Source organism: Orcinus orca, chromosome 1 (genome assembly GCF_937001465.1).
Source record: "Orcinus orca chromosome 1, mOrcOrc1.1, whole genome shotgun sequence".
In the NCBI taxonomy this organism is placed as follows: domain Eukaryota; kingdom Metazoa; phylum Chordata; class Mammalia; order Artiodactyla; family Delphinidae; genus Orcinus; species Orcinus orca.
In genome coordinates, this window is record NC_064559.1 from 182,347,319 (window position 1) to 182,374,720 (window position 27,402).

At 44.5% G+C, this 27,402-nt stretch overlaps 1 protein-coding gene across 9 annotated transcripts in view; it reads left to right on the top strand.

Moving 5' to 3' along the window:
* The window catches only part of INPP5B (inositol polyphosphate-5-phosphatase B), a 47,026-nt gene that overhangs the window by 15,018 nt on the left and 4,606 nt on the right, over positions 1–27,402 (top strand). For 7 of the 9 annotated variants that reach the window (XR_007475267.1, XR_007475268.1, XR_007475270.1 and 4 more), the window contains 13 exons: positions 10,114–10,210; positions 11,825–11,992; positions 13,398–13,499; positions 14,299–14,413; positions 14,745–14,861; positions 15,525–15,712; positions 17,236–17,347; positions 20,062–20,171; positions 20,982–21,117; positions 22,694–22,804; positions 23,711–23,873; positions 25,147–25,382; positions 27,118–27,231. Coding sequence is in view for 6 of the 9 variants with exons in the window: in XM_033422106.1 (XP_033277997.1) it covers positions 10,114–10,210; positions 11,825–11,992; positions 13,398–13,499; positions 14,299–14,413; positions 14,745–14,861; positions 15,525–15,712; positions 17,236–17,347; positions 20,062–20,171; positions 20,982–21,117; positions 22,694–22,804; positions 23,711–23,873; positions 25,147–25,382; positions 27,118–27,231 (1,769 nt within the window). In the remaining 3 variants the exon portion in view is untranslated. The remainder of the gene's footprint in view (positions 1–10,113; positions 10,211–11,824; positions 11,993–13,397; positions 13,500–14,298; positions 14,414–14,744; positions 14,862–15,524; positions 15,713–17,235; positions 17,348–20,061; positions 20,172–20,981; positions 21,118–22,693; positions 22,805–23,710; positions 23,874–25,146; positions 25,383–27,117; positions 27,232–27,402) is intronic. The other 2 variants (XM_033422094.1, XM_033422103.2) reach the window with 2 other exon arrangements.

Consider the following 27,402-nt stretch of genomic DNA (forward strand, 5'->3'; position numbering starts at 1 on the left):
CAATTTCGTTTCTTTTTATGGCTGAGTAGTATTCCATTGTATATATGTGCCACATCTTCTTTATCCATCCATCCGATGATGGACACTTAGGTTGTTTCTATCTCCAGGCTATTGTAAATAGAGCTGCAATGAACATTTTGGTACATGACTCTTTTTGAATTTCGGTTTTCTCAGGGTGTATGCCCAGTAGTGGGATTGCTGGGTTGTATGGTAGTTCTATTTGTAGTTTTTTAAGGAAACTCCATACTGTTCTCCATAGTGGCTGAACCAATTCACATTCCCACCAGCAGTGCAAGAGTGTTCCCTTTTCTCCACACCCTCTCCAGCATTTATTGTTTCTAGATTTTTTGATGATGGCCATTCTGACTGGTGTGAGATGATATCTCATTGTAGTTTTGATTTGCATTTCTCTAATGATTAATGATGTTGAGCATTCTTTCATGTGTTTGTTGGCAGTCTGTATATCTTCTTTGGAGAAATGTCTAGTTAGGTCTTCTGCCCATTTTTGGATTGGGTTGTTTGTTTTTTTTGTTATTGAGCTGCATGAGCTGCTTATAAATTTTGGAGATTAATCCTTTGTCAGTTGCTTCATTTGCAAATATTTTCTCCCATTCTGAGGGTTGTCTTTTGGTCTTGTTTATGGTCTCCTTTGCTGTGCAAAGCTTTTAAGTTTCATTAGGTCCCATTTGTTTATTTTTGTTTTTATTTCCATTTCTCTAGGAGGTGGGTCAAAAAGGATCTTGTTGTGATTTATGTCATAGAGTGTTCTGCCTATGTTTTCCTCTAAGAGTTTGATAGTTTCTGGCCTTACATTTAGGTCTTTAATCCATTTTGAGCTTATTTTTGTGTATGGTGTTAGGGAGTGATCTAATCTCATACTTTTACATGTATCTGTCCAGTTTTCCCAGCACCACTTACTGAAGAGACTGTCCTTTCTCCACTGTACATTCCTGCCTCCTTTATCAAAGATAAGGTGACCATATGTGCGTGGGTTTATCTCTGGGCTTTCTGTCCTGTTCCATTGAGCTATATTTCTGTTTTTGTGCCAGTACCATACTGTCTTGATTACTGTAGCTTTGTAGTATAGTCTGAAGTCAGGGAGCCTGATTCCTCCAGTTCTGTTTTTCGTTCTCAAGATTGCTTTGGCTATTCGGGGTCTTTTGTATTTCCATACAAATTTTGAAATTTTTTGTTCTAGTTCTGTGAAAAATGCCAGTGGTAGTTTGATAGGGATTGCATTGAATCTGTAGATTGCTTTGGGTAGTATAGTCATTTTCACAATGTTGATTCTTCCAATCCAAGAACATGGTATATCTCTCCATCTATTTGTATCATCTTTAATTTCTTTCATCAGTGTCTTATAATTTTCTGCATACAGGTCTTTTGTCTCCTTAGGTAGATTTATTCCTAGATATTTTATTCTTTTTGCTGCAATGGTAAATGGGAGTGTTTTCTTGATTTCACTTTCAGATTTTTCATCATTAGTGTATAGGAATGCCAGAGATTTCTGTGCATTAATTTTGTATCCTGCTCCTTTACCAAATTCATTGATTAGCTCTAGTAGTTTTCTGGTAGCATCTTTAGGGTTCTGTATGTATGGTATCATGTCATCTGCAAGCAGTGACAGTTTTACTTCTTCTTTTCCGATTTGGATTCCTTTTATTTCCTTTTGTTCTCTGATTGCTGTGGCTAAAACTTCCAAAACTATGTTGAATAAGAGTGGTGAGAGTGGGCAACCTTGTCTTGTTCCTGATCTTAGTGGAAATGCTTTCAGTTTTTCACCATTGAGGATGATGTTGGCTGTGGGTTTGTCATATATGGCCTTTATTATGTTGAGGAAGTTTCCCTCTATGCCTACTTTCTGCAAGGTTTTTATCATAAATGGGTATTGAATTTTGTCCAAAGCTTTCTCTGCATCTATTGAGATGATCATATGGTTTTTCTCCTTCAATTTGTTAATATGGTGTATCACGTTGATTGATTTGCGTATATTGAAGAATTCTTGCATTCCTGGAATAAACCCCACTTGATCATGGTGTATGATCCTTTTAATGTGCTGTTGGATTCTGTTTGCTCGTATTTTGTTGAGGATTTTTGCATCTATGTTAATCAGTGGTATTGGCCTGTAGTTTTCTTTCTTTGTTATATCCTTGTCTGGTTTTGGTATCAAGGTGATGGTGGCCTCGTAGAATGAGTTTGGGAGTGGTCCTCTCTCTGCTATATTTTGGAAGAGTTTGAGAAGGATAGGTGTTAGCTCTTCTCTAAATGTTTGATAGAATTCGCCTCTGAAGCCATCTGGTCCTGGGCTTTTGTTTGTTGGAAGATTTTTAATCACAGTTTCAATTTCAGTGCTTGTGATTGGTCTGAAATCAAAGAGGAAATCAAAAAATACCTATAAACAAATGACAATGGAGACATGACGACCCAAAACCTATGGGATGCAGCAAAAGCAGTTCTAAGAGGGAAGTTTATAGCAATACAATCCTACCTTAAGAAACAGGAAACATCTCGAATAAACAACCTAACCTTGCACCTAAAGCAATTAGAGAAAGAAGAACAAAAAAACCCCAAAGTTAGTAGAAGGAGAGAAATAATAAAAATCAGATCAGAAATAAATGAAAAAGAAATGAAGGAAACGATAGCAAAGATCAATAAAACTAAAAGCTGGTTCTTTGAGAAGATAAACCAAATTGATAAACCATTAGCCAGACTCATCAAGAAAAGGGAGAAGACTCAAATCAATAGAATTAGAAATGAAAAAGGAGAAGTAACAACTGACACTGTAGAAATACAAAAGATCATGAGAGATTACTACAAGCAACTCTGTGCCAATAAAATGGACAACCTGGAAGAAATGGACAAATTCTTAGAAATGCACAACCTGCCAAGACTGAACCAGGAAGAAATAGAAAATATGAACAGACTGCTCACATGGTTTTGCAAGTTCTTCTAGTGTGCTGGAAATGGGACACCAAGGCCAGTGACTGAGGAGATAAGCAGGGACACCGCCTCCGAGACCCGTCTAGTAGATGCTTAGGAAGGGCAGGACTTGATCTCCACCTAGTAGTGACAGCCACACACTTACACAACCCGTGGAGACCATGGTGGTACTTTGGCTTTATTATCCAAACGGACTTAATCCTTCTCTCCATATAGTACTTACCCCTAAGAGTTTATAGTTTTATTGAAGATGTTGTGCTCATTTGGCAAAAGGGGAGGCTGTGGAGTCTAGCAGATCTGGCTTTTAATATCAGCTGCACAATTTACTGGCCTGGCTCTGTGTCCTTGGGCATGTGTGCTACCTGCTCTGGGCCTTAATAGCTTTATTTGTAAAAGGAGGCCAGTAATCAGAAATAACACGTGAAGAACTTAGCACAAGCCTAGCTATTCGAGGGGACTTGATAAATGGCAGTCATTATTATCAAAGCAGTGGGGGTGAGGAGAAGTAGAGCAGAGGGAAGAGAACTAACCGTTCCTGCATATGGTGCTGTGTACCAGGCATTGTCCATGGCTCTTGACCCATTAAGAATTTCATTTAGGCTTCCCTGGTGGTGCAGTGGTTGAGAGTCCGCCTGCTGTTGCAGGGGACACGGGTTCGCGCCCTGGTCCGGGAAGATCCCACATGCCGCGGAGCAGCTAGGCCCATGAGCCATGGTCACTGAGCCTGCACGTCCAGAGCCTGTGCTCCGCAACGGGAGAGGCCACAACAGTGAGAGGCCCGCGTAACGCAAAAAAAAAAAAAAAAAAAAAGAATTTCATTTGTTTATCCTTTTGGCTTCTATGTAAGTTCAGTGGTGTTATCCTCATTTTACAAATGACAAAACAAATTAAGTAATTTGCTTGAGGTTTCCTATGAGGTTATGGATGGAGCCAGTGAAATATCTAAGTCATTTTATTCCAAAGCCACAGGGCTTTTCCAAAAACACTCTAATTTCCCTTAAAGTTCCAGACAAGTCATATAGACAGGAAGGCGTTCAGAATTCGGAGAAATGACTGCTGAGCTTTAGTGTGGTTGAGGAGGGCTTGGTGATGGAGGGTGGAGGAATTGAGGCTGGACTTTGAAGCAGAAGGGCCAGAAAGTCAGAGTGAGGGCGATGTGCATGGGGAACCTGTCTGTTTAGAATCGGCTGTCTTTGGGTGGTGGACGGCGAGAGAGAGCAGGACTAGTTTGCAAAGGGCCTCTTGTGTCAGTCCAACCAGTTTGGACCTTCACCTGCAAGTGGTGGTGTAATACTGAAAGTGTTAGAGCAGGGAGAGATGAAATCAGTGTCTAATCTGGCCAAGTCCAAAGACAAAATTGGTAAATCAGGTAGGGAGAAGCAGGAAGATCTCTTAGTTGGGAGGCTCTTGAGGTAACAGGTGAGGAGAGAGGATGGCCTGGAGGAAGGCAATTGTGAGAACGAAGAGATGGATGGCTGACTGGCTCTGGGGAGCTAAGGAGAGGGGTGAGCGAAGGGCCAGATGGCAAACCGGGCCGACAGGGCGATGATGGTGCTGGTGACAGCAGGGGGAGCTCAGGGGCAGGCCCAGAAGTCAAAGCACAGCTTTACCTGGGAGCCACCCGTGCACAGAGCATCTTGTAGAAGTACCCAGTGGACAGTGCAGGGCCTGAACTCAGGCACAGCTGGATAGCTCTGTTTAGAATTGGGTGTGATGGCTGATGGTTCTTGTAGAAGAGAAGAACAAGATCTAGAGCTGCACTGGCCAGTATTGTAGCCTCTAGCCACGTGTGGCTATTTAAATTTACTCTAGGTAAATAAAAAATTCAGTTTCTCATTCACTCTTGCCACGTTTTAACTGTTCAAGTGTAGCTAGTGGCTACAGTTTTGCGCAGTGCAGTTGTAGAACCCCATCATCGATCGGGTAGCACTGGTCTGGATCTTGGGGAGTACCTGTAAATAACTGGGGGACCTGCAGTGGGGAAGCAGAGCAGGAGGAGGAGACAGAAGGAGCCATTGAATTAAGAAATAATGTTGCTGCCTCTTGGGCAATTCTCAAAAGAAATAGAGTACTTGGATTTTGGTGTGAATTTGCTTTTTCTCCTTGTGTGATGTCATGTGTTTGGAAAATCCCAGACCCCAAGTCAGTGGCAGGCCTGGCTATAAAACATTGAAATGGAGGTCATGCCTCCTGTCTTTGTTTTGTAGATCTGGGCCTTCAACAGGTCTGGTTTGGCTTCTAGAGGACCTTTTGGCCATGCAGTGAGGGGTGGCCTTGATTAACCATAGAAAAGAAGATAGCAGCCATAGGAGGTGGATACTGTTATCTTTGTTCAGTTCAGGAAGCAGAAGCTTAGAGAAGTGAGATAACTTGTTCAGGGTCATACAGCTAGTAAGTAGGGCCAGAAATGGAATCTAAGTCTGACTCCAAAGACTATATGTTGATATTGGTATATATATATGTTTATAATATATATATCTTTATAATATATATATCTTATGTATATATTACATATATATCTTTATATAATTATAGTACATTTATATATACATATATACAAATACATCTTATTTTAGCTAACTTTGAAAGTACCTATAAGCAAAAAGAAAAAGCAATCCTATCACCGAGAAATGACTACTGTTGACGTTCAGTGTATACTTTCCAGACTTTCCCATCTGTATATGTATTTGTCTAAATTTATATATTTATAAACATGTGGTATATATGTACATAGACACATATTTCAATCCTTTCTGATGCATATAGGCCACACTCTTAACTACCACCTTTAATTCCTTATCAGCATTTCTGAAGTCCTAAAAGCTCTGAAGGTGGAAAATAAATTTTTTTTTGTAAATTTGGCCCAAGCTCACTTTGGCAGTAAGATTTGCTTGAACTGACAGGAGACTATTTATAAGCTTTATTTATCCCACTAAGTGTTACTACTCATAAGTTGCGCTGAGGAACTCCTAACGTTATTGGTTTCTGGATGTTGCCTCTGACTGCTGGGGTGCTGTATAACACGGTACAGGTTATGTATTATCTTTCTAAAATGTCCCAAATTTTGAATTCCAAAATACACTTGGCTTCAAGGGTTTCAGATAAGGGATTGTGGGTCTGTATTAGGTTATAGTGCTGCCTGGGCGAAGGAAGGAGCCTCCAGGGTCAGTGTTATCTATTTAGCCAGGCATGTGAGAGGGGTTTGGGTTCTGTAATATGTGCAGTGCAATGCACAGAATTCGCAAGAGAAATGGAACACTCTCTACTTCTGTACATCCAGATCAAGGTTGCAGTTGTCGCTCTGGTTGACCTATTAGGTATACTCTTACTCAGAAATGGTTTCAGTTGTAGGTGTGAAAGGTGGTCATCAGAAAGCACCCAGAAATGACTGTGAGCTTAACCGCTGCCCTGAGGTTGTTTGCTCAGTGTGTGTTTACTGACTGCCTGCTATATTTCATGTTGCCGTAAGCCAGGGGCCACAGAAGAAGAACATTAGCCCCTGCTCCCAGAAGCCTGTGGTCTAGCTAAAGAGGAAAGATTGATAAAAAAGAGTTAAACACGGTTACAGGGAATTCCCTGGCGGTCCAGTGGTTAGGACTCGGTACTCTCACTGCCAGGGCCGGGTCTGATCCCTGGTTGGGGAACTAAGATCCCACATGCTGTGCAGCTCGGCCAAATAAAATTACATAAGCATGGTTACAATTACGATAAATGCCTTGATAGAAGTAAGCACTGGGTAAGAGTAGAAGGAGAGGGCCAGAGAGGGCTTTTCGAAGGAGATGACTCCTGAGCTGAGTCTTGAAGGGTGAGTTTGAAGTTCGATACATGCAGGCGGGTTTGAGGGTGGTTAGACTATGCCCAGCATCGGGGCGGGGGTGGTGGTGAAGAGGCAACATTTAAATGCCCCCCGCCCCGGTCGCTGCGCGGCTTGTGGGATCTTAGTTCCCCAACCAGGGATCGAAACCGTGCCCTCGGCAGTGAAAGTGAAAGCGCCTAACCAGAGTCCTAACCACTGGACTGCCAGGGAATTCCCTTAAAAAAATAAATGGTTTTGATGTGACTGGATTGGGGGCGAGAGAGGAGTGGTTTGAGTGGGGGGTGGAAGATGGGCCTGGAGAGGTAGTCTGGGGCTGATTATAAAGGTCCTTGTATGTAATACTTAGAGGTTTGGGTTTTACTACAAACGTGTTAGAAGTTAAGGGATTTTACACACAGGAAAGACCTGCTCAGATTTGTGTTTCCTTCTAGAGGTTGTCAGTATACACTGGAGGGGGTGAGAATGGTGGCAGGGAAATCACTGAGTGTGCTCTCCAGAAATATTAAGGGCCCAAACTAAGGCATGGCAGTAGGGATAGGAGAGAAGTTCAGGTATAAAAGTATTTAGGAGAGACGATTTGTAGGACGTGATGACCGAACATGGGAAGAAAGGAAAAAAAATCCCTGATGTCACCTCTTCGATTGGGTGACAAGGGACTGCAGGTCTGAGGTTGGAAAAAGGGCAGCGTGGCAGTAGGGAAGCAGAAGAGGAGGAAGGGCAGGAAGCTGTGGCCGGAGAGGGGACCGTGGGGCTGTGCGATGGTAAACTTGGTAAAGAGCTGCTGACAGCCAGCTTCCGTACCAGATTCAGGAGGGAAGAGATTCCGAGAAGACTGCCCTGTGGCTGGAAATCCCCCCAACCATGCCTTAACATTTCCTTACATGAAGTCGTGAATGAAGATGTTCTAGTTCTTGCTGGACGGAGTCCAGAGAGAGATACGGGGTCGGGGCATCAACGAGACGCAGGTCAGCAAGGTGGTTTTCCAGTCACTACACTGCCCACTCCTGGACGGAAGCCCAGTCCACGGGACAAACCACTTGTCCCCAGGAGATGGCCTGACGGAGTCCTCAGAAAGCACTGACATGCAGAAACAACACCTAAGCATTATTCCTAAGTTTGCCTTTGCACGTTGTAAAGCCCTATGAGATATTTTTTAAGTCCCTACTTTATAGATGAAGAAAGTAAGACCCGAAGAAAGGAAGTAACTTGTCACACAGGAAGATGATAGTAGAGCTAGACTTCAACTTAAGTTTCCTGACACTTGCATTTGACGCCTTGAGTACCTGCTATGCACCTGTGCTGCTCCAGGTCCCTGGGAAATAGCATAAAGATGACAAAGTCCCCACCTCATGGGGCTTACACTTTAGCAGAAATAACATGCAGTAAACCGATGAAGATATATAAGATTTAATATCAAATGGTTTAGTATTAAGGCATAGTCTTGTCCTCAGTAGGCTTACTGGCTAACTGGGGAGACAGTTACAACACACAGCAATCAAGCCTATTGTGGGAGAAGTACAGGGAGCTATGGGAACATCTGTGTCAGGGCATCTGACCAGTTTGGGAGGAATCAGAGAAGGCTTCTTAGAAGAAATGGCCTCTAAGATATATCTATACCAGGGGTTGGCTAACTACATTCCCCTGGGCCAGATCCAGCCTGCTGCCTGCTTTGGTACAGCCCATGAGCTAAGAATAGTTTCTACATTTTTTAAATGTTTGAAAAGAATTAAAAGAGAATAACATTTCGTGACGTGGAAATTATATAATATGTAAACATCTGTGACCATACAGTTTTATTGGCATACTGATGCTTATAGCTGCTTTGACACTATAATGGCAGAGTTGAATAGTTGCAGAGACTATGTGGCCTGCAAAGCTTAGGACATTTACCCTCTGGCCCTTTACAGAAAAAGTTTGCTGACTCCTGGCCACAGGATGGGTAGGAGTTAGCCACGGAAAGCAGAGTGAGGAAGAAGGAAGTCGGTTTCTGATGGGATCTTTGTATAACTGCAGTAACTTTAGTATACTTGGAGTATGGCATTCAAGGAGGTAGGGGGCTGTGGTGAGTGATGTGTCTGGAGAGGTGGGCAGGATCCAGACTGGGAAGAGGCTTGGCACCCGTATTAAGGGGCTTGGATTTATCCAATGGGGAGCTTTTAAAAGGTTTTAAGCCATGTCGTCATTTTTTCAAAAACTCCTCTGGCCATAGTGTAGAGATTGGATTAGAGAGGGTGGGGTGAAAGAGGAAGCAGGGAGACTAGTTGAGGTCTCCCTCAACTAGTTCCAGGGAATTGTTGGTAACCCTAGGCTAGTATAGTGATATTGGGGATAGGAGTATATTGATTGATTTGAGAGGCAATTTAGGAAGCAAAATTGAAAGCCCTTGTTGATTGATTGGAGGCATTGAAACGTAACTATCTTCATGTTTCAAATGATCGTGTTTTCTTTTTCAGCTCCAGTGTTTTGTTTGTTTTTTCTCGTTCTTGTGAATGCATGGTTGACAAATCCATGTTTAGTAATAGTCTTCAGAGCAGAATTCCTTAGTGATGTTTCATGCCCCTGGTGCTCCTTGTACCTTGTGGATCGAAGCAGCATCTTTCTGTGGCCTCTTCATGCTGTTCCCTGTTGACAAGGGATCTGGCTTTTAAGGAGCAAAGAAACAGTAAATTGGCAGATTGGTTTTCCTTTTCCAGTTTGTCTTGATTTAGCAACTTTCCCCAAATATTTCTTTGTTGCAGGTCCTTGGGCTCCTTGGTTTTCAAGGTGCTGCGTTGACAATGGCAAGCACTTAGGGCCTTCCCAATTTTACTTCTCTGACCCTTGCCTTTTTCCTCCTTGGAATTTAAATCTCACTTGCAGTAAATGGTAATAACATCGCTACGTTATATTTTATAATATGTTGCGTGGCTTTCAAAGTGCTTACTCGTGTCAACTATTCAATCCCTACGATAAGCCTGAGAGGAAGGCAGGACAGGTCAAGTTACTGAGATCAGGAGAGGCTAGATGGTTTGCACAAAGTCAAAAGGTTAATAAATAGCAGAGCTGGTGATAGAACTTAGGTCTGCAGATTTCTTAGCTTTTTGTTCCTTCTGTAATGCACTCCATCTCCAAGAAAAGGGGGTCAAACTAGCTGGGACAGTTATGTTTTCAGTAGTAAAGACATCTGGATGAAATACTTTCTTTTCCCCTCTCTATCCTGCTCTCTGGGAGCTTCATCCAGACACCAGCCTAGGCCTTTCTTATGGTTTCAAGCAATATGAAAACCACCAGTCATTCCCAGACTACAGTTTGAGAAGCTGTAGTCTGTATGGTAAAGCATATGTAAGTATGTTTTAATTCCTTCCTCCTCCCCTTAGGTGGTTCTTCCTTTGATGAGTCAAGACCAGATGGGAAGGGTCTGCTTGTGGACCAAAGCTCCTGGGGTCAGGATAAACCAGAAAACTTGCTCCCAAGGTAATGCAGCTCTCCCTTCACTTGTGCCTCTTAGGGCTGAGGTTTTCCTGACTGTAGAACTGAGGCCATTGCTGTGCACAATGTCCATTGTCCCACAGTCACTGGCCTAGGAAATGTTAGGCTTTTATTGAGCATTTCCTATGTGTGCCAGGCATCATACACTTACATGGATTACCTTCCTTTAACCTAAGAGGTAGATACCATTATTTTCTTTGTTTCACAGCTAAGGAAACAGGTGAAGAAGAGATGTTATATAACTCACCCAAGATCCAGAGCTAGCAAGTGGCAGATCTAGGATTTGAAACTGGCAGTCTAACCCTACCGCGGAAGTGTAGATTAGAAACATTTGATTTCTCCCTCCCATTCTTTTTTTTTTGTGTGTGTGGTACGCAGACCTCTCACTGCTGTGGCCTCTCCCGTTGCGGAGCACAGGCTCCGGACATGCAGGCTCAGCGGCCATGGCTCACGGGCCCAGCCGCTCCGCGGCACGTGGGATCTTCCTGGACCGGGGCACAAACCCGTGTCCCCTGCATTGGCAGGCGGACTCAACCACTGCGCCACCAGGGAAGCCCTCTCCCTCCCATTCTTTTAGGAGTTTCCTGACGCTGAAGATACTTCTTTTTCCCCGTTTTTATTTACTCCTTTCTTTTTTCTGATGCGGTTATATTTAGTGTGTGCTCCAGTGCCCCCTACTGGTCATAGCTGGAATCATCTGGTCAAGATAAAAACTTACTTGTGTCAATATTTAAATTACACACTTAAACAGTAAGGAACAATCCCTGGACTTTAAACGTAGCTAAATCTATCATTCTCAATTCACTTTTGAGCCTTCCTGATATACATAGATGCATTTTACATAGTTTTAATTAGTATGTACATGACAATCTAAAATTAAGCACTTTAGTGGCATTTATTCAATGTCAGAAATTGTTTCAAGTGTTTTATGTATCTTAATTCATTAAGTAATCTTCAACAAAAGTTTTCTGAGCATTTATTAGGATTCTGTTATGTACATATGCCAAATTTTGCTTAACTTTAAATGTTGGCATTTGAATAATTTTTAGTATGACTATGAAAACTACACAAATAATAATAAAATATAAATTTTCATTGCCTTTCTTTTTATTTCAGGTATTCCTGTGGATTAGAGATTCAGGGGAATTATCAAGTCAAAAGATCTAGATAGTTCTATAGTCTTGTTACGTGAGGCCCAGGGTCCAGAAAGAGCACTGTTTAAACCGAGTTCTGATTCACACTCTGCTGCCACCCAGCCGCATGAATCATTGACGCTGCTGGGTCTCATTTTTCTCATTTGAAAAATGAAGGGATCAGATTAGATTATCTTCCAGGTCTCCTTCTGGTCTGAGATTCTACAAACCTATTATCTCTGGACCAATGTACTATACAATCAACAACATATAAGTTTACTTTGTTCTTCATAGAAATAGTGTTGTTTTAGCAAATAAGTTTTACTTTAGGCTTTTAAGTCTTCTGAAATTCAGATGCTGATGTGTGGAATCTTCTAGCTTTATATTCATGTACTTTGTCAAGGAGGACTCATCAAAATATGATAAAAACTTTTTTTAATAAAAATATTTTTTTTTGCTTTTCTAGACAGAATAAGTCCAAATCTGATATAATTGACATGGTTCGCTCCTCCACTATCACAGTATCAGACAAGGCTCATATTTTATCCATGCAGAAGTTTGGACTGCGAGATACAATCGTGAAATCACATCTAATGCAGAAAGAAGAGGATTATACCTATATCCAGAACTTCAGGTAGCTCACTGGGTCTTAGACTGTTTCCGCAGCAAAATGATCACTCACCTCTCTGAAATTTAAGCAATTCCCCCATACCCTGGATTTGAAAGCAAATCCTGTACAGAGTCCCTCCCATCATTTTCTTTTTCTTTTTTTAGCTGCGTTGGGTCTTCATTGCTGTGCGCAGGCTTTCTCTAGTTGCGGTGAGCGGGGGCTACTCTTCATTGTGGTGCGCATGCTTCTCATTGTGGTGGCTTCTCGTGTTGCGGAGCACGGGCTCTAGCCGCGTGGGCTTCGGTAGTCGCGGCACGTGGGCTCAGTAGCTGCAGCGCGCGCAGGCTCGGTAGTTGTGGCTCGTGTGCTCTAGAGCACAGGCTCAGTAGTTGTGGCTCACAGGCTTTGTTGCTCCACGGCATGTGGGATCTCCCCAGACCAGGGATTGAACCCGTGTCCCCTGCATCGGCAGGCGGACTCTCAACCACTGCGCCACCAGGGAAGCCCCTTTTGGGGGCCTTTGAAGAAAGTCATTTGAATTGAAATTAGTCAGAGGAAGTTAGTGTTTGGTAATCTTTTTAGGCAAGGTGAGCAAAAGTTACATGAATAAAGGGTGCAGGATTCTGCCAGATCTTTTTATTATTCAGTTAGTTTTGAATTTTTGAATTTTATTTTATTTTCTTATACAGCAGGTTCTTATTGGTTATCTATTTTATACATATTAGTGTATATATGTCAATCGCACTCTCCCAATTCATTCCACCACCCCCACTTTCCCCCCTTGGTGTCCATACGTTTGTTCTCTACGTCTATGTCTCTATTTCTGCCCTGCAAACCGGTTCATCTGTACTATTCTTCTAGGTTCCACATATATGCGTTAATATACGATATTTGTTTTTCTCTTTCTGACTTACTTCACTCTGTATGACAGTCCCTAGATCCATCCACGTCTCTACAAATGACCCAATTTTGTTCCTTTTTATGACTGCCAGATCTTTGTAAATCATTACATTGGGACTATAACACAAAGTAACGTTGCTTCTAGGAATATAAACAGTGAATTGTCTGAACACTGGTGTTGCTTTCTTTCGGAAAGTAGTTACCGGGGTACTTTCCTTTTTTCATTTCACTGGTACACACAGTAAACAGTCATTTTGTGGATTACGGCTCTCTAATGGCTGTTAAAGCTAAGTAGGAATGTTCGGAGTGGGCCTCTACTGTTTGAAGTTATCACAAAAGCAACAAATATCACGGCAGACTGCACGTCACCCCTTGGTGCCATTTGCACTGGTCTAGGATAGATGTGACATTTCTTAAGGCTTCAAATTCCAGTCCAGAGAGACTGAAACCGAGCAGAATCAGCATCCAGTGCTTTCCCCGTCATGTCCATAGTCCTCCCAAGTGACTGATTGATTGTCTTTGGCAACAGGTTTTTTGTGGGAACATACAATGTGAATGGACAGTCCCCTAAGGAGTGCCTCCAGCCCTGGCTCAGCCATGGTATCCAGGCCCCAGATGTATACTGTGTGGGGTGAGTGCTTCTCTTCTAGTTGCCTCTGCATTTTCCAGAACGTGTAGCTGCAGTTGAAGGGATGGGGGCATGGATCTATAACTGAGAATTCACAGCAGGTGAAGGGATTGAAAAATGAGCATATGCTTAATAACAGCTGTTCCCCTGTTAGTGTGCTTCCTCACAGTAAACAAATTTCTGGCACTATTCAAGTGATGTGCTTGGCATTTGAATGCTACTATTTAATTTTGAGTGCAGCCCTCTGTTAAGATCGGTACACCTTGAACTGAATTTAATTACTTAGACATTCAACACTTTGTTGGTCACAAAGCAAAAATATCTTTTGCCAGGGAAGGAAGGTTAGCTTAAAAGAAAAAAAAAGGCCCCATCCATCTGTCATTTTTTTTTTCACACCTGCTGTCTTGTCACCACTGCACTGGGTACTATTGGTGGGGAGGGGACAGCAAAGAAGCCTGTACAGGAGTGGAAAGGGCCTAGAATTTGGAATTTATGTAGACCTAGGTTTGAACCCATTTGCCACTTGGTGCTTGGGCGAGCTAGTGATCTCGGATATAAAATGGAGACTCTTCTAACTACTTCAGGTTCATTATGAAGAAGAAATGGGCTGCTGCTTGTGAAAGCACCTGGTAAGTTCCTTGACTGAGGAACTTAGTCCCTTGTCGCTAAGTGTTTATTCTTCTTCCCTCTTGAGGGTCCTGCAGTTTAGCTAGAAAGCTAGGCCTTACACACCCAAACCAACGTGCGAACGTGCCATCTCACACGTTACCCTTCTCTACTCTCTGGTTGCTTCTCCTAATAGGTTCCAGGAGCTTGATTTGAGTAAAGAAGCCTTTTTCTTCCATGATACCCCAAAGGAGGAAGAGTGGTTTAAAGCTGTATCAGAGGGTCTTCATCCAGATGCCAAATATGCAAAGGTAAGAGAGGAGTTGGGGACCTTCTAATTTTTTGTTGCTATGCAGGGAAATGCTAAGATAACTTTTCACTTCTTCTGCGACTTTCATCAAAAGCCAGCCCTAATGATCCTGAGATTTTCAGTTCCAGGCCGTCTGGAAGAGGCCTCTCTGGGTGTGAAAGAGGCAGGTCTTGGCACTTGTAGGCTGTTGAGGTTATCACGGAGTCACTCGGGTGATTACCCTGTGTCCTGGTGTGGAGGACTCCTCCGTAATACTCTCAGCCAGCTTCCGGACTACTTTTCCTTTTGACTCCTAGTTAATGCCATGACTTGAATGCTCGTATCTCTTCCAGGTAAAGCTCATCCGACTGGTTGGGATTATGCTGCTGTTATATGTCAAACAAGAGCATGCAGCGTACATCTCAGAAGTGGAAGCTGAGATGGTGGGGACAGGAATCATGGGGAGGATGGTGAGTTCCTGGTTGGTACATCTGGCACATGGAGGGCCTTGGTCCCTAAGATTTGGACCCCACTTCTCGTGATACTGTGACTGCAGACATCCCAGTTTGAGGGTGCTGGCGGTACGAGGTGAACTGTACCCTCGTGATCGAGCAGGGCTAGATGGAGCAGACCATTCAGAATTTGTATATTAGTGACTTGCTGGCTGATTTGCCCAACTAGCCAAATCCTCGTGTTCACTTCACACCAGAGCCTCCAGTGGGCCCTCCCATTTAATGCATGACATATGTTGCAGAAACTACGCTGGGTCACCAAGGAAAAGAAAGAATGCTTAGAAAGGAAAAAGAAAGAAAGAATGCTAATAATAGGTTTGCAATTTTCTCTTCTTCTAGAATCTGTTAAATCCTTTTAGGTTCTGCTGCGAGAGCTTAGCTTCTCATGGGGAAGGGAGAGGCATGTGGGTTGCCTGTGATTTACTGAAAAGTGGACTCACCTTTGCCGCTGGCCAGCTAGTCGTTCTACCTCCTTGGATGTGTTTTCCTACCTGTAATATGTGGACTGTAACACTGCTTTACTTACCTCCCAGGATTATGATGCAGACTAATTAAGAGAAAACATTTTGCAACCTCTCGTGTTTAAACAACTACTGGTCTTTTTTTGGACTCCTTTCACAGGGTAACAAAGGTGGTGTGGCAATCCGGTTCCAGTTTCACAACACCAGCATCTGCGTTGTCAATTCCCACCTGGCAGCCCACACGGAGGAGTATGAGAGGAGGAACCAAGACTACAAAGACATTTGTTCTCGAATGCAGTTTCGTCAGGTTGACCCAAGCCTCCCCCCTCTCACCATCAGCAAACACGAGTGAGTCTGGCCTTCCACCCCGACAAGGTGCACCGGGCCCCACGGGCCAAGTTGCGGGCTCTCTGTTTCATTAGGCAGGGGGCCGGGGGAGGCTTCCCACTGCCCGAGTGGGAGCTCCAGCCAACTCTCAGTTACACAGGGATTACCTCTCTTGGAAATTTTTCGTTTCCCAACCTGCCATCTGGCAGACCTCTAGAATCTTTCCCAGACACCATCTGTTCCTGGAAAATGTGTAAGATTTATTTTTAACATGGGTCTGCCTGAATGCAGTGTCATGAGGAAAGCCACCCCAGAGTGAGCATCTCAAGCTCAGGTTTAGTATGTTTCAGGATTCTGTCTGCCTGTTCTCTCCAGAAGCATGTGTAATTGAGAATTTGGGCTGCATTTCTCTGTCTTCACTTAGTCTTTGCCTCTTGATTCAACTTTACAGAGCCGTGGTTGCAGCTGCTTGGAGCATCTGGCGCTGATTTTTGTCTGTTCTCTGTATTTCCTTTATCTCCAATACTTGCTCTCTGTCTAAATTCAAGGCATACTGGAATTTCAGACTTTACAGTAACACTTGGAGCATGTGCCCCTTCTTTTATGACAAGGAAGAAGCCACTGGGGCTGTGGTGCCTGCCAGGGAGTACGCAGAGCCCAGCCTCTCGTCCGCCTGCTGTGGTGGTAGACCTGTCTTGATTGGTGTTCTGGAAAGCTGCCAGGATGGCTTCCCTTCTCCAGGGAACCCAGCAGGGACTGTGTCTCCCGTTCCGCTGACCCTGAAGCGTCCTAGTTTGTGAGGTTGCAGCTTGCATGTCAGTTTGTCTGCTTTTAGCTTGTGGATGCATTCATTTTGGTGTGTGTATGCTGCCGCGTGGTTTCTCTCATGACCTGGTTCTTGGCTTCAAATAAAGCGGTATTGGTCTTCATGGGACATGCGATGTCACCTGGGAGCATCTAGTCATCATTTTCCCAAAGCAGCAGGTGTGATAAAATACCTGTCACACTCTGCAGAAAGAGCCAACCAATGATACGGTGGTGGTTAAAGCCAGACTCCACTGGAAGGGTTGAGCTTTGTTTCAGAGGACCTCAGCTCCAGAAACAAAGGATGCGAGTGTGTTTTGTGGACTGGAGGGTGGGTGGAGGCAAGAGGCGGCATCATGGCATCATCTGGTCCGGGGTCCCTGAGTGACTGACAGGACTCCCAATACTTGACCTTTTCTGCCTCTTCCTGGGAGAGAGGTAAATTATTGTCTTGCTTTTAGATCTTACTAGACTATCTTTCCAGCCGTACAAGAATAAAATAGTCAAGGAGAACTCAAGACTGTGTACAGTGAACTTGGACCAAGATAATTGAGTAAGCAGCATGCTAGACATGGTGTTAGATGGGATGGTGTGAGGAAAAGAGACCCCGAGTAGCCGAGTCCCTTCCCCGCCCAGCTCCCCAGAGGCTGAGCCTCGGGGGGCCTTCTGTCAGGAGCACACCGGCTAGAGCCGGTGAAGTCCCTCCTAAACCCTGTGACCTTTGTGCTCTGTCCTCGCAGTGTGATCTTGTGGCTGGGGGACCTCAACTACAGAATAGAAGAGCTGGATGTGGAAAAAGTGAAAAAGCTCATCGAAGAGAAGGCCTTTCAAACCCTGTATGCGAATGACCAGGTACCAATGGCCACCTAGGCCTTCTTCAGGCAGCCGTCCCTCCACAGGAGGGCACAGGAAAGCCTGGCTGCCCAACTCCAGCCTCTTCTTGCTCATCTGGGGAGGTTTCCCTGAGGAACTGGTGTCCCATCATTCCTTCCTTCCTTCCTTCCTTCCATCTGCGTTCCCCTCTCCCACAGTTGTCTGCCACCTGGCTGTTCCCTTGAGGCTTATCTCCCCCGGGGCAAGAGCTGCTCTCTTTCTCTCGCAGGCGTGCCCATTCATTCAGTCATTCAAGGTGGGGCCCAAAGGGAACCAAGCGTCTCATAATGAAGATACTTGGTATTTTTAAGATGATTTGCTGATGGTTTGGATGGGCCTCCCGCTCCCCCTGCCCCTCACCAGGTCTGTCCAGTGTGCATGACCACTCTTTTTCGGAATGGCTGTCTTCACTTCCGACAGGAAGCAGTTCTGTATCGTGCTCTCCTCCACCATTGTTTGGGTTAGCGTTCCTTTCTCAAAGCACTGGCCATTTCCCAGGACAAGAGAAATCTGTTTCTCTCTGACCTTCTTCAGGCTACTGCTCTCAATAGATTTCGAAACTGTTCAAGTGGTCAGAGTTGTTCAGAATGTTACAGCCCTTTTTCTTTTTAGCCTGTATCTCCCCTTCAATCTTCTTTGTATTGTCATTAGTCTAAATCTTTCTGTTTCCTTTATTTTTCCCCCAGTGCAGATCAGTTGAAGGGGGAAAAAGAAAATCTCGAGTCTGTTATGTCTTTCTTTATGGAATAATCTCTTTATCGATCCATTTTTCTCTCTCACTCTTTTCCTTATTAAGCTATTCTCTTTAATTCCCATTTCAGCCTTAACCCAGTCTGTTCTGTAACTATCTATTTCTTGCCACTGTTTTCTGGACTGCGGCATTCTCATTTCCCTGGTAGTTCAATACCATCTCCTCTTGCCTTTTTTTTTTAAATTAGTTAATTTATTTATGGCTGCGTTGGGTCTTGGTTGCTGTGTGCAGACTTTCTCTAGTTGCGGCGAGTGGGGGTTACGCTTTGTTGCAGGGTTACTCTTCTCATCGTGGTGGCTTCTCTTGTTGCAGAGCATGGGCTCTAGGCGCATGGGCTTCAGTAGTTGTGGCACATGGGCTTCAGTAGTTGTGGCACACGGGCTTCAGTAGTTGTGGCTTGTGGGCTCTAGAGCGCAGGCTCAGTAGTTGTGGCTCACGGGCTTAGTTGCTCCGCGGCATGTGGGATCTTCCCGAACCAGGGCTCGAACCCGTGTCCCCTGCATTGGCAGGCAGATTCTTTACCACTGCGCCACCAGGGAAGTCCCTCCTCTTGTCTTCTTTTCTGGTCTTTCCTTAAGTAATGGTACCCAGTCTGTGTGTTTCTCTGCTTTGTAGACGGTTTTACGGTCTATATTTACCCATTTAAGAATCATCTTGCACTAATACCTAAATTTTTTAAGTTTCCTGTTGTTTTTTTCTTAATAGTTTTTTTTAGGAATTCACATTTTGGGGTTTGTCAGCTGCTGTCCCCTGGATAGCTGACTCTGTCTCAAAGTTGGAGCTGACAGCTCTTCACCAGTCCACACAGTGCCGAGCTCGGTGCTCCAGCGAGGAGGCAGGAACACCTATGGTTTCTGTCTTGCTGAGAAGGAGCTCTCAGAATCACTGCAGTGACAAGGGTGCTAGTTACTATCGTAATGTGTCAGGCAGTGTTCTAAGCTGACAGCTTATCTCTGCAACAATCCTGTGAGGCAGATTCTATTATAAATCAAATTTTACAGATGGGGAAACCAAAGCACAGAGCTTACCCCAGTTCATATAACTGATTTGACAAACTCCTTTAAAAATTATTTAAATTTAAACTTAATTCATAATGGTTTGGGTATACCTCTACTATATATTTCTACATACATGGAAGTTCCCCTTTGCTTTTTGGATTGTTTCTTTCCAGACCTTGTTCTATGCAGTTCTATTCCTCTGTATAATTGGAACAACTGTGCTACGCAGGTGAAGCACAGTTGATACCTGGAAGAGAAAAATCTCTATGTCCTTTGGTACCTAATCCTCCTAGGGACGTCTCAGTAAGGTGGTACTCAGGCCCCTCGGATGTGGGTATACTTTTATAAAAGAGCCTTAAAAACTGTATAACAGGTGGAGGGATGGTTAGCATGCTCCTTTTCCTAGGAGTTAATTAACTCAAGATCTTGCAGAATAGCTTTCTCATGGGCCTTTCCTTTGGGGTTAGAGTTTGGATTCCAGATTGATTTCCCTTCCTCCGCTAATTCAAGGTTTGACCTTTTTTTTTTTCTTTAAATTTATTTTACTTATATTTATTGTTTGCTGCATTGGGTCTTCGTTGCTGTGCACGGGCTTCTCATTGCGGTGGCTTCTCTTGTTGCGGAACACGGGCTCTAGGCGCTCGGGCTTCAGTAGTTGTGGCGCACGGGCTTAGTTGCTCCGCGGCATGTGGGATCTTCCCGGACCAGGGCTTGAACCCGTGTCCGCTGCATTGGCAGGTGGATTCTTAACCACTGCGCCACCAGGGAAGCCCAAGGTTTGACCTTTTTATCCTGAGATTTTTTTTTTTTTTTTTTTTTTTTTTTAGTGTTATCAAAGTCCTGGGAATGCACTTTTATCACGTAGGAAGGCAGGTTAGAGGGGAAAATGCATCAAATAGCAGTTATCCTGAGATTTTTTTTTTTCTATTTGTACTTTCGTGTAGCTGAGAGCTCAGGTCGCTGCAAAGACTGTCTTCGAAGGCTTCAACGAGGGTGAGCTCACGTTCCAGCCCACCTACAAGTATGACACTGGCTCTGACGATTGGGATACCAGGTAGGTCAGAGGTTGCTTCAGGGGGCTGAGCAGATGGAAACTCAGAAAGTTATGGAAGCACTTGCCCTCATTGACCTAAAGAAAAAGATAGGTTTCCTATCACTTCTTCCCCATGTTTTGTACTCAGGTCAAACATTCTCTGAGTATCTGTTCATTAAGCAGCCTGCCTTCCCGCACGTCATCTTGTTGACTGCCTTAGCCTTTGCTTCATAAGAATTCTTGAGACTCGTTTACCTTCCAGCTACGCTTAGGGTGATGATTGCAGCAAACCGAGCTTGTACTTGGCCTTTACCTAGTAGTTCATATTTTTATTAGTGCCTGTGGGATGCCACGCACTGTTCAATACACTTTCCTTGCACCCCATTGAAGTAGGTATGATTTACTATCCTCATTTTATAGATCGGGGAACTGAAACCCCCAAAATTCAAGAGCCTCCCAGGCAGGCAAGCGTAGAAGCAGGATTTGAACCCAGGCAGTAGGAATTCATGACCTGTTTCAACCACCATCTTTTGAGGACCACAGAGTCCTTCACCCTCAGATGGCTGTGACTCTTGCCTGATCCCCATAGGACAGTAGAGTGCAGAGAATCATTCTGAATGGCGTTTTGGCTCTGAGCTTTCGCAGTTGTTTGGGGTGATACCCGCAGGATACACATTACCCCTCGGTGGGCCCAAATCGCCCCTGCCCTCTCAGATCTCCGGCTGCATGGACTGGGAGACTGCCCCGTCACCCCTAGCTGAGCCAGGGAGCTCACCAGGTGAGGGCGCTGCTGTGCCTGGGAGGGCTCCCAGTGTGGACTTTGCGTTTCAGCGACAAGTGTCGTGCTCCCGCCTGGTGTGACCGGGTCCTCTGGAAAGGGAAGAACATCACTCAGCTGAGCTACCAGAGCCACATGGCCCTGAAGACCAGCGACCACAAGCCCGTCAGCTCAGTGTTTGACATCGGGGTAGGTGGGCAGCTGGTGCCTCTGGTCATCGTCCTCTAGGGAATTGGTTCCCACAGCTGAGACCACTTTTGTCTTTCTGGTCTCCTCCTCCTACCTTGAGTGTGAGGAAGCTGTTTAAATTTAATTCATAATTGTTCTGTAGACTTCTACTGTATGTTTCTACATACGTGGAGGTTCCCCTTTGCTCTTTGGACTGTATCTTTCCAGATCTTTTTCTATGCAAATGTGTGTCAGTATTCTATGTATAGCATAGAGGAAGTTTTTCCCTTTTTGTGAAAGAGATATATCACGCATATTGTTCTGAGAATATCCTTTTTCCCCGCTGGCTATGTTTTAAGAGATCTTTCCATGTCAGTAAAGGGAGAGCTCCCTCCTCATTATTTTTAAGGGCTGCAAAATATTTCATAGTATGGATGAGCCGTAATATATTGGGGTTGGCCAAAAAGTTCCTTCGGGGTTTTCATAAAATATTATGGAAAACCCCGAAGGAACTTTTTGGCCAACCCCAATATATATTGATCGTTTAAGTTGTTTCCAAAATGTTGCTATTGTATTCATTGCTATAGTGATCACCCTTCACATATATCTTTGTGTACCATTGTGAATATTTCTGTAGAGTGAAATTCCTAGAGGTGAAATTAGTGGTTCAAAGAAAAATGTATTCTAAATTTATTTGAGTCTGCTAAATTATCCTCCCGACAGCCCTTACCATTTTACACTTCTACCAACTCTGGATGAGCTAGTGTTCCCACAGCCTGGCTAATATTGGGTTTTATCAATCTTTTAAATTTCTGCTGACCCAGTGAGCCAAAAGAGAAAGATACTCCATTATTTTAGATTACACTTCCCTGATTACTAGTGAAGCTGAACATCTTTTTTTTTTCTGTTTCTGTAATCTATTTTTTCTTTTTTTTATCAAAGTATAGTTGATTTACAGTAAACATCTTTTTATTTATGTATTCTCCATTTGTATCTCTTCTTCAGTGACTTATGTGTTTCTTTATATTACCAGTTCTCAAGGATGCGGGTAGAGGCACATCAGAATCTACGAGGGAGGGGGTGGTTTGCAAAAAGCCTAATGAATGTTATAGGTAAGGTTTTATTACTGGAAAATGACAAAAATTGTAATTCAAAATAAGGAAGGGAAGGCCTGACAAAATCTTCTTGGCTGATGGAGTACATGTTTAAAAAAGCCTGAGAAATGCTGCCTTAAATCAAAGCCCTGGAGAAGCTCCTCACTGCAGACCTGTCGGCAGCAGCAAGCCTAGCAGAGCCAGGCACTGGGCATCTTTCTGCCCCGGGCGTAAGACCCAGCAGAACTGCCAGCCAAGCTTTCACTCCTGCATCTGTTTTCTGCTAATCAGGAAGCAGTTGATTTTACCAGAAGCTTTGCCTCTGGGGCACCCTTCTACATCTATTGTTAATTGGGTTCTTTGTTCGTTAAATTAAATCTATTTAGTATTCACTTTCGTGTTGCTATCAACTGCTATTTCCCAAGGCCGTGAATGTCCTCTAAACTGAAAAAGAGGACACGGGCAGAAGCCAAAGCACTCAGTCTCTGCTGTTTCCCTTCCAGGTGAGGGTCGTAAATGAAGAGCTTTATCGGAAGACTCTGGAGGAGATCGTTCGCTCCCTGGATAAGATGGAAAATGACAGCATTCCTTCTGTGTCCCTCTCCAAGCGAGAGGTAGGAAGGACGTGCTAAGGCATCAGGCTCTTCTCTTCACAGAACGTAAATCTCACCTGCTGGGGCTCAGAATTGCAAGAGGCACCTGTCAGACTACTGGACTGTAGTCTTGATCGGCTGCTTCTAGATAAAGTGAGGCTGATGATGCCAGCTGACAAGAGAGGGGTTGTTGGTTCACCTCCTGATCTTCTTAACCAGAAAAGCCTGTAACCTTTTGTGGCTCATATATTTTACCCATACGTGGGCCATCCATGAGTTAAATAAGGCACAGAGGATCCAAAATGTGTTTCATTTGATCTTAGTATAGCTAGTGTGTATTCTTGCCCTGGGTTTGTCTTCCTACTGATGCTTTGCTTTGAGATTAAATTGAGTCCAAAATTTTGGGTACGTATGAGTTGATGGGAAGGAAAGCAGTATGGAAAGGTAATGGGCATTGGGAGAAGTCAAGTTAGGGCTAAAGATGTTTCATAGACGTGCCATGGCATAGATCGTTCAGAATTCACTGTACCAAAAAGTCAGTTAAATGAGGACTTACGGTGAGGGTATTTTTAATGCCCTAGATGTCCAGCTACTTGGAAGGAGGAGGTTGATTTTGGGAGTGGAATGTGTGAAGGGTGTTTTGGATGTGGTCTTTGCGAATAGAAGATTTAAACTTGGATTCTGTTAGGAAATTATTTATAAAACAACATGAGTTTTTTGAGTTTAGGATTTCTGAGTTAAACACAGACAACTGGTCTTTCATGGTAGCTGTGACCTCCCAGATAAATACTTAAAAGCAGAAACATGATTTGAAAGAGATGGTCCTTTGTTTTCTTTCCAGAAAGGGCAAGGATTGCCCATTTGGGATGGCTAGGCAGGTTGCCAAGGAGAGGGCACTGGTCTGACTGGTCCTGGGCTTGTTCCCAGTTCTGTTTTCAGAACGTGAAGTACATGCAGCTGCAGATAGAGTCCTTTACCATTCGGAATGGACAAGTACCGTGTCAGTTTGAATTCATCAACAAGCCTGACGAAGAGTCTTACTGTAAGCAGTGGCTGAGCGCCAACCCCAGCCGAGGGTTCCTCCTGCCAGGTAAGGCCTCCGTTCCCAGGTTCCTGGTTGCTGGTTTGGGGAACACCCTACCCTATCTGCTCATTCTCCTGGAATAAGCTTTTTGTGCCTGAGTGTTTTGTTGTCTGCTTGAACATTTTTCAAAGCCCTGTGGATGAACCATCCATGATATAAAATAGTAAAGCGGGGGCTTCCCTGGTGGCGCAGTGGTTGAGAGTCCGCCTGCCGATGCAGGGGACACGGGTTTGTGCCCCGGTCCGGGAAGATCCCACATGCCGCGGAGCGGCTGGGCCCGTGAGCCATGGCCGCTGAGCCTGTGCGTCCGGAGCACAGGCTCCGCAACGGGAGAGGCCACAGCAGTGAGAGGCCCGCATACCGCAAAGGAAGAAAAAAAAAAAATAGTAAGGAGGGCTTCCCTGGTGGCGCAGTGGTTGAGAGTCCGCCTGCCGATGCAGGGGACACGGGTTCGTGCCCCGGTCCGGGAAGATCCCACATGCCACGGAGTGGCTGGGCCCGTGAGCCATGGCCGCTGAGCCTGCGCGTCCGGAGCCTGTGCTCCGCAGTGGGGGAGGCCACAACAGTGAGAGGCTCGCGTACAGGAAAAAAAAAAAAAAAATAGTAAGGAGCATGAGTTCAGTTTCAAAAGCATTCTCAGTCGCGTGGATGTTCCACAGTTTCGCAGGGAGAGAAGGCACAGGAGTGCTGTAAAGCAGGTGTTGCTGTTAAAGGAGCCGTTTTCACCCTCTGTCTCACTATAATCAACTCCCAACTGTCCGCTCTTGTGGGCAAAGGTAATAGGGTGGTCATCCAGAAAAATTATGTCTGGCCCTAGGATGTACCACCCATGTCTTGCCCCCAACTTCTCCTTGGCGCTCTCCGTAGTGCCGTGAGGCAGAGGAGTTAAGCCTGTCTTGTGGACAGTTCACAGTCTGATAACGTGCTGTATTTTCTACTGGATAGGGTGTCTTCATATGAGCTGGCTCAGGGCAAGCTCTTTGAGCCACGCCTTCTTATTGTATTAATCATTTCTAGCTTGAGCTGTGCTACTCAGAACACGAGTTTTATAGCAGCTACCTATTCATGTTCTTGTTTACTGTTTTCATAGTCCCGCTTGGACCGTAAACTCCTTGTTCACGTGTCTTTTGAGTGCTGAGCATGTAAATTCTTGTTGGTTGGCTGATGCCTCTTATTTTCTCCCCTAACCCTGTATGCCTCACCCTCTTCCCGCTTGTCTTCTCTCCCCTTTACTCTTGGCCTTCTGCCAACCAGCGTTACCGTTTACGTTTTTTTCCAGATTCTGCCATTGAGATTGAATTGGAGCTCTTTGTAAATAAGACCACAGCTACGAAGCTCAACTCGGGTGAAGACAAAATCGAGGACATTCTGGTTTTACACTTGGACAGGGGAAAGGATTACTTTTTGTCTGTGTCTGGGAACTACCTGCCCAGCTGTTTTGGATTGCCCATTCACACGTTGTGCTACATGAAGGAGCCAATCTTGGACCTGCCACTAGAAAGTATTAGAGAGCTGGTGAGTTACCTGCCACAAGGAAACATCCAGAACTGTGTAGCAGCCAAGCCAGTCAAACAGGATACTCGCGTGCCCACCTTCCCAGGGACCTGAGGATTCTTCAGCCTCCGTAGAGTTTGCTTACTGTAGAGTTGTGTACTGCTGTTAACAGACTCCCTGACATTTTCAGTGGTTTGAAACTGCAGCAACTTATTGCTTCTCATGACTGTGAGTTTCCGGTGTGGCTCTTCTGCTGGTCTCGCCCAGGCTCATTTGTGTGGTTGCAGTCAGACGGCAGCTGTGATGGCCAGAGGGTTCAACGAGGCCTCCTTGACTTTCTTGGTGTTGGCTGCTCACTGGGCCTCTCCCTCAACATGGGCTCTCGTCATTCAGTACGTTGGCCCGGGCTTCCCTAAGTGGTAGCAAGAGTTTGAGAGCAGAAAGTGTAAGGCTCCTTGTGGCCCAGGCTCCAAAACTTGCATGGTACCACTTCTGCCATGTTTTATTTGTTGGAACAAGTTGTGAGGTCAGCCCGGATTCTGGATGGGGAAAGACTCTACCTCTTGATGGGAGAAGCTGCAAAATGTTATTGCCATGTTTTTCGGTCTTTCATAATAACATATTAGAGAAACTCAGCCATAGATACTAAGATGGTGGAATGTCCCTGGCCCATGATATTATTCCTTTTTCTGTTTTAATCATCACTTGTTTTATCATCCTAAACTAAATTTTCTGAGATCTAAAAGGCTCCTATGCAGACTTACAGATATTGAACACAAACTTATGGTTACCAAAGGGGAAACATGGCAGGGAGGGATAAATCAGGAGCTTGGGATTAACATACACGCACTACTATATATAAGATAGATAACCAACAAGGACCTACTGTATAACACAGGGAACTCTGCTCAATATTCTGTGGTAACCTATATGAGAAAAGAATCTGAAAAAGAGTGAACATATTGGGAATTCCCTGGTGGTCCAGTGGTTAGGACTCAGCACTTTCACTGCTGAGGGCCGAGGTTCGATCCCTGGTGGGGGAACTGAGATCCCACAGGCTGCATGGTGTGGCCAAAAAAAAAAAAGAATGGATATGTGTATATGTCTAACTGAACTACTTTGCTCTACACCAGAAACGAACACAACATTGTAAATCAACTATACTCCAATAAAATTTTAAAAATAAATAAATAAAAGGCTCCTCTGGAGACAATTCTAATACAAGGGAGCTAGTTTGGAGCAGATTTTTGGCAATAGGTATGCTTTCCTTTTTCCTCCATTGCATTTTTTTAAATTCAGGGACTCTTGAACTCTGTCCTCTCCATTATATAGATGAAAACAGAGGCCCAGTGAGGGGAGTGATTTGTCATGAGTCCCTGGCGAGTTAACCCTGGACCTGGACCTTGCTTTTGGGTTTTTGTATTCCCACGTCTGTGTTCTTTTTTCACCAGACCACCCCATTTCTCTGATTCGGACAGTGAAGTGCTATAGGCAGGATGTTTTTCTAAGATGATGCACATTTCACCTGATTGAAACTGCTTGCCGTAAGCCACTCCCAGTTCTCAAAAGTCACCCTTTGTACCTTGATCATGTCACCTGATTTCATTTTTGCCTGCTGAATGTTTGCTTAGGGACATCAAAACGTTTCCAAGTTCTTCCATGGGTTTGCTGTCTCCATGTCCTGCGTTCTCCTGAAGCCAGCCTGGCAGAAGCTCTATTGGTGGCCCTTCTGATCATGCTTTTTATTTCTTCTCAGACTCTGATGCAACTTCAGACTGAAGATGATGGGAGCCAGTTGGAAAGACCCATGGACATCCCCAAAGAGCTCTTGATGATGGTTGATTACCTGTACCGAAATGCCATCCAGCAGGTAGGTGGATGAAGCAGGCACACCTGGCAGAGGCCATGCTGCCTTAAGAAAAACCATCAGCCCTGAGAACTTCGGGCATAAAAAGCTTTTCCCCTGCAGAACCTGTGGAAAGCTGTTCTTACCCCGGGGAGTGAAGGTCAGTAGGTTCACGTTCCACACCCCTGTGAGGCC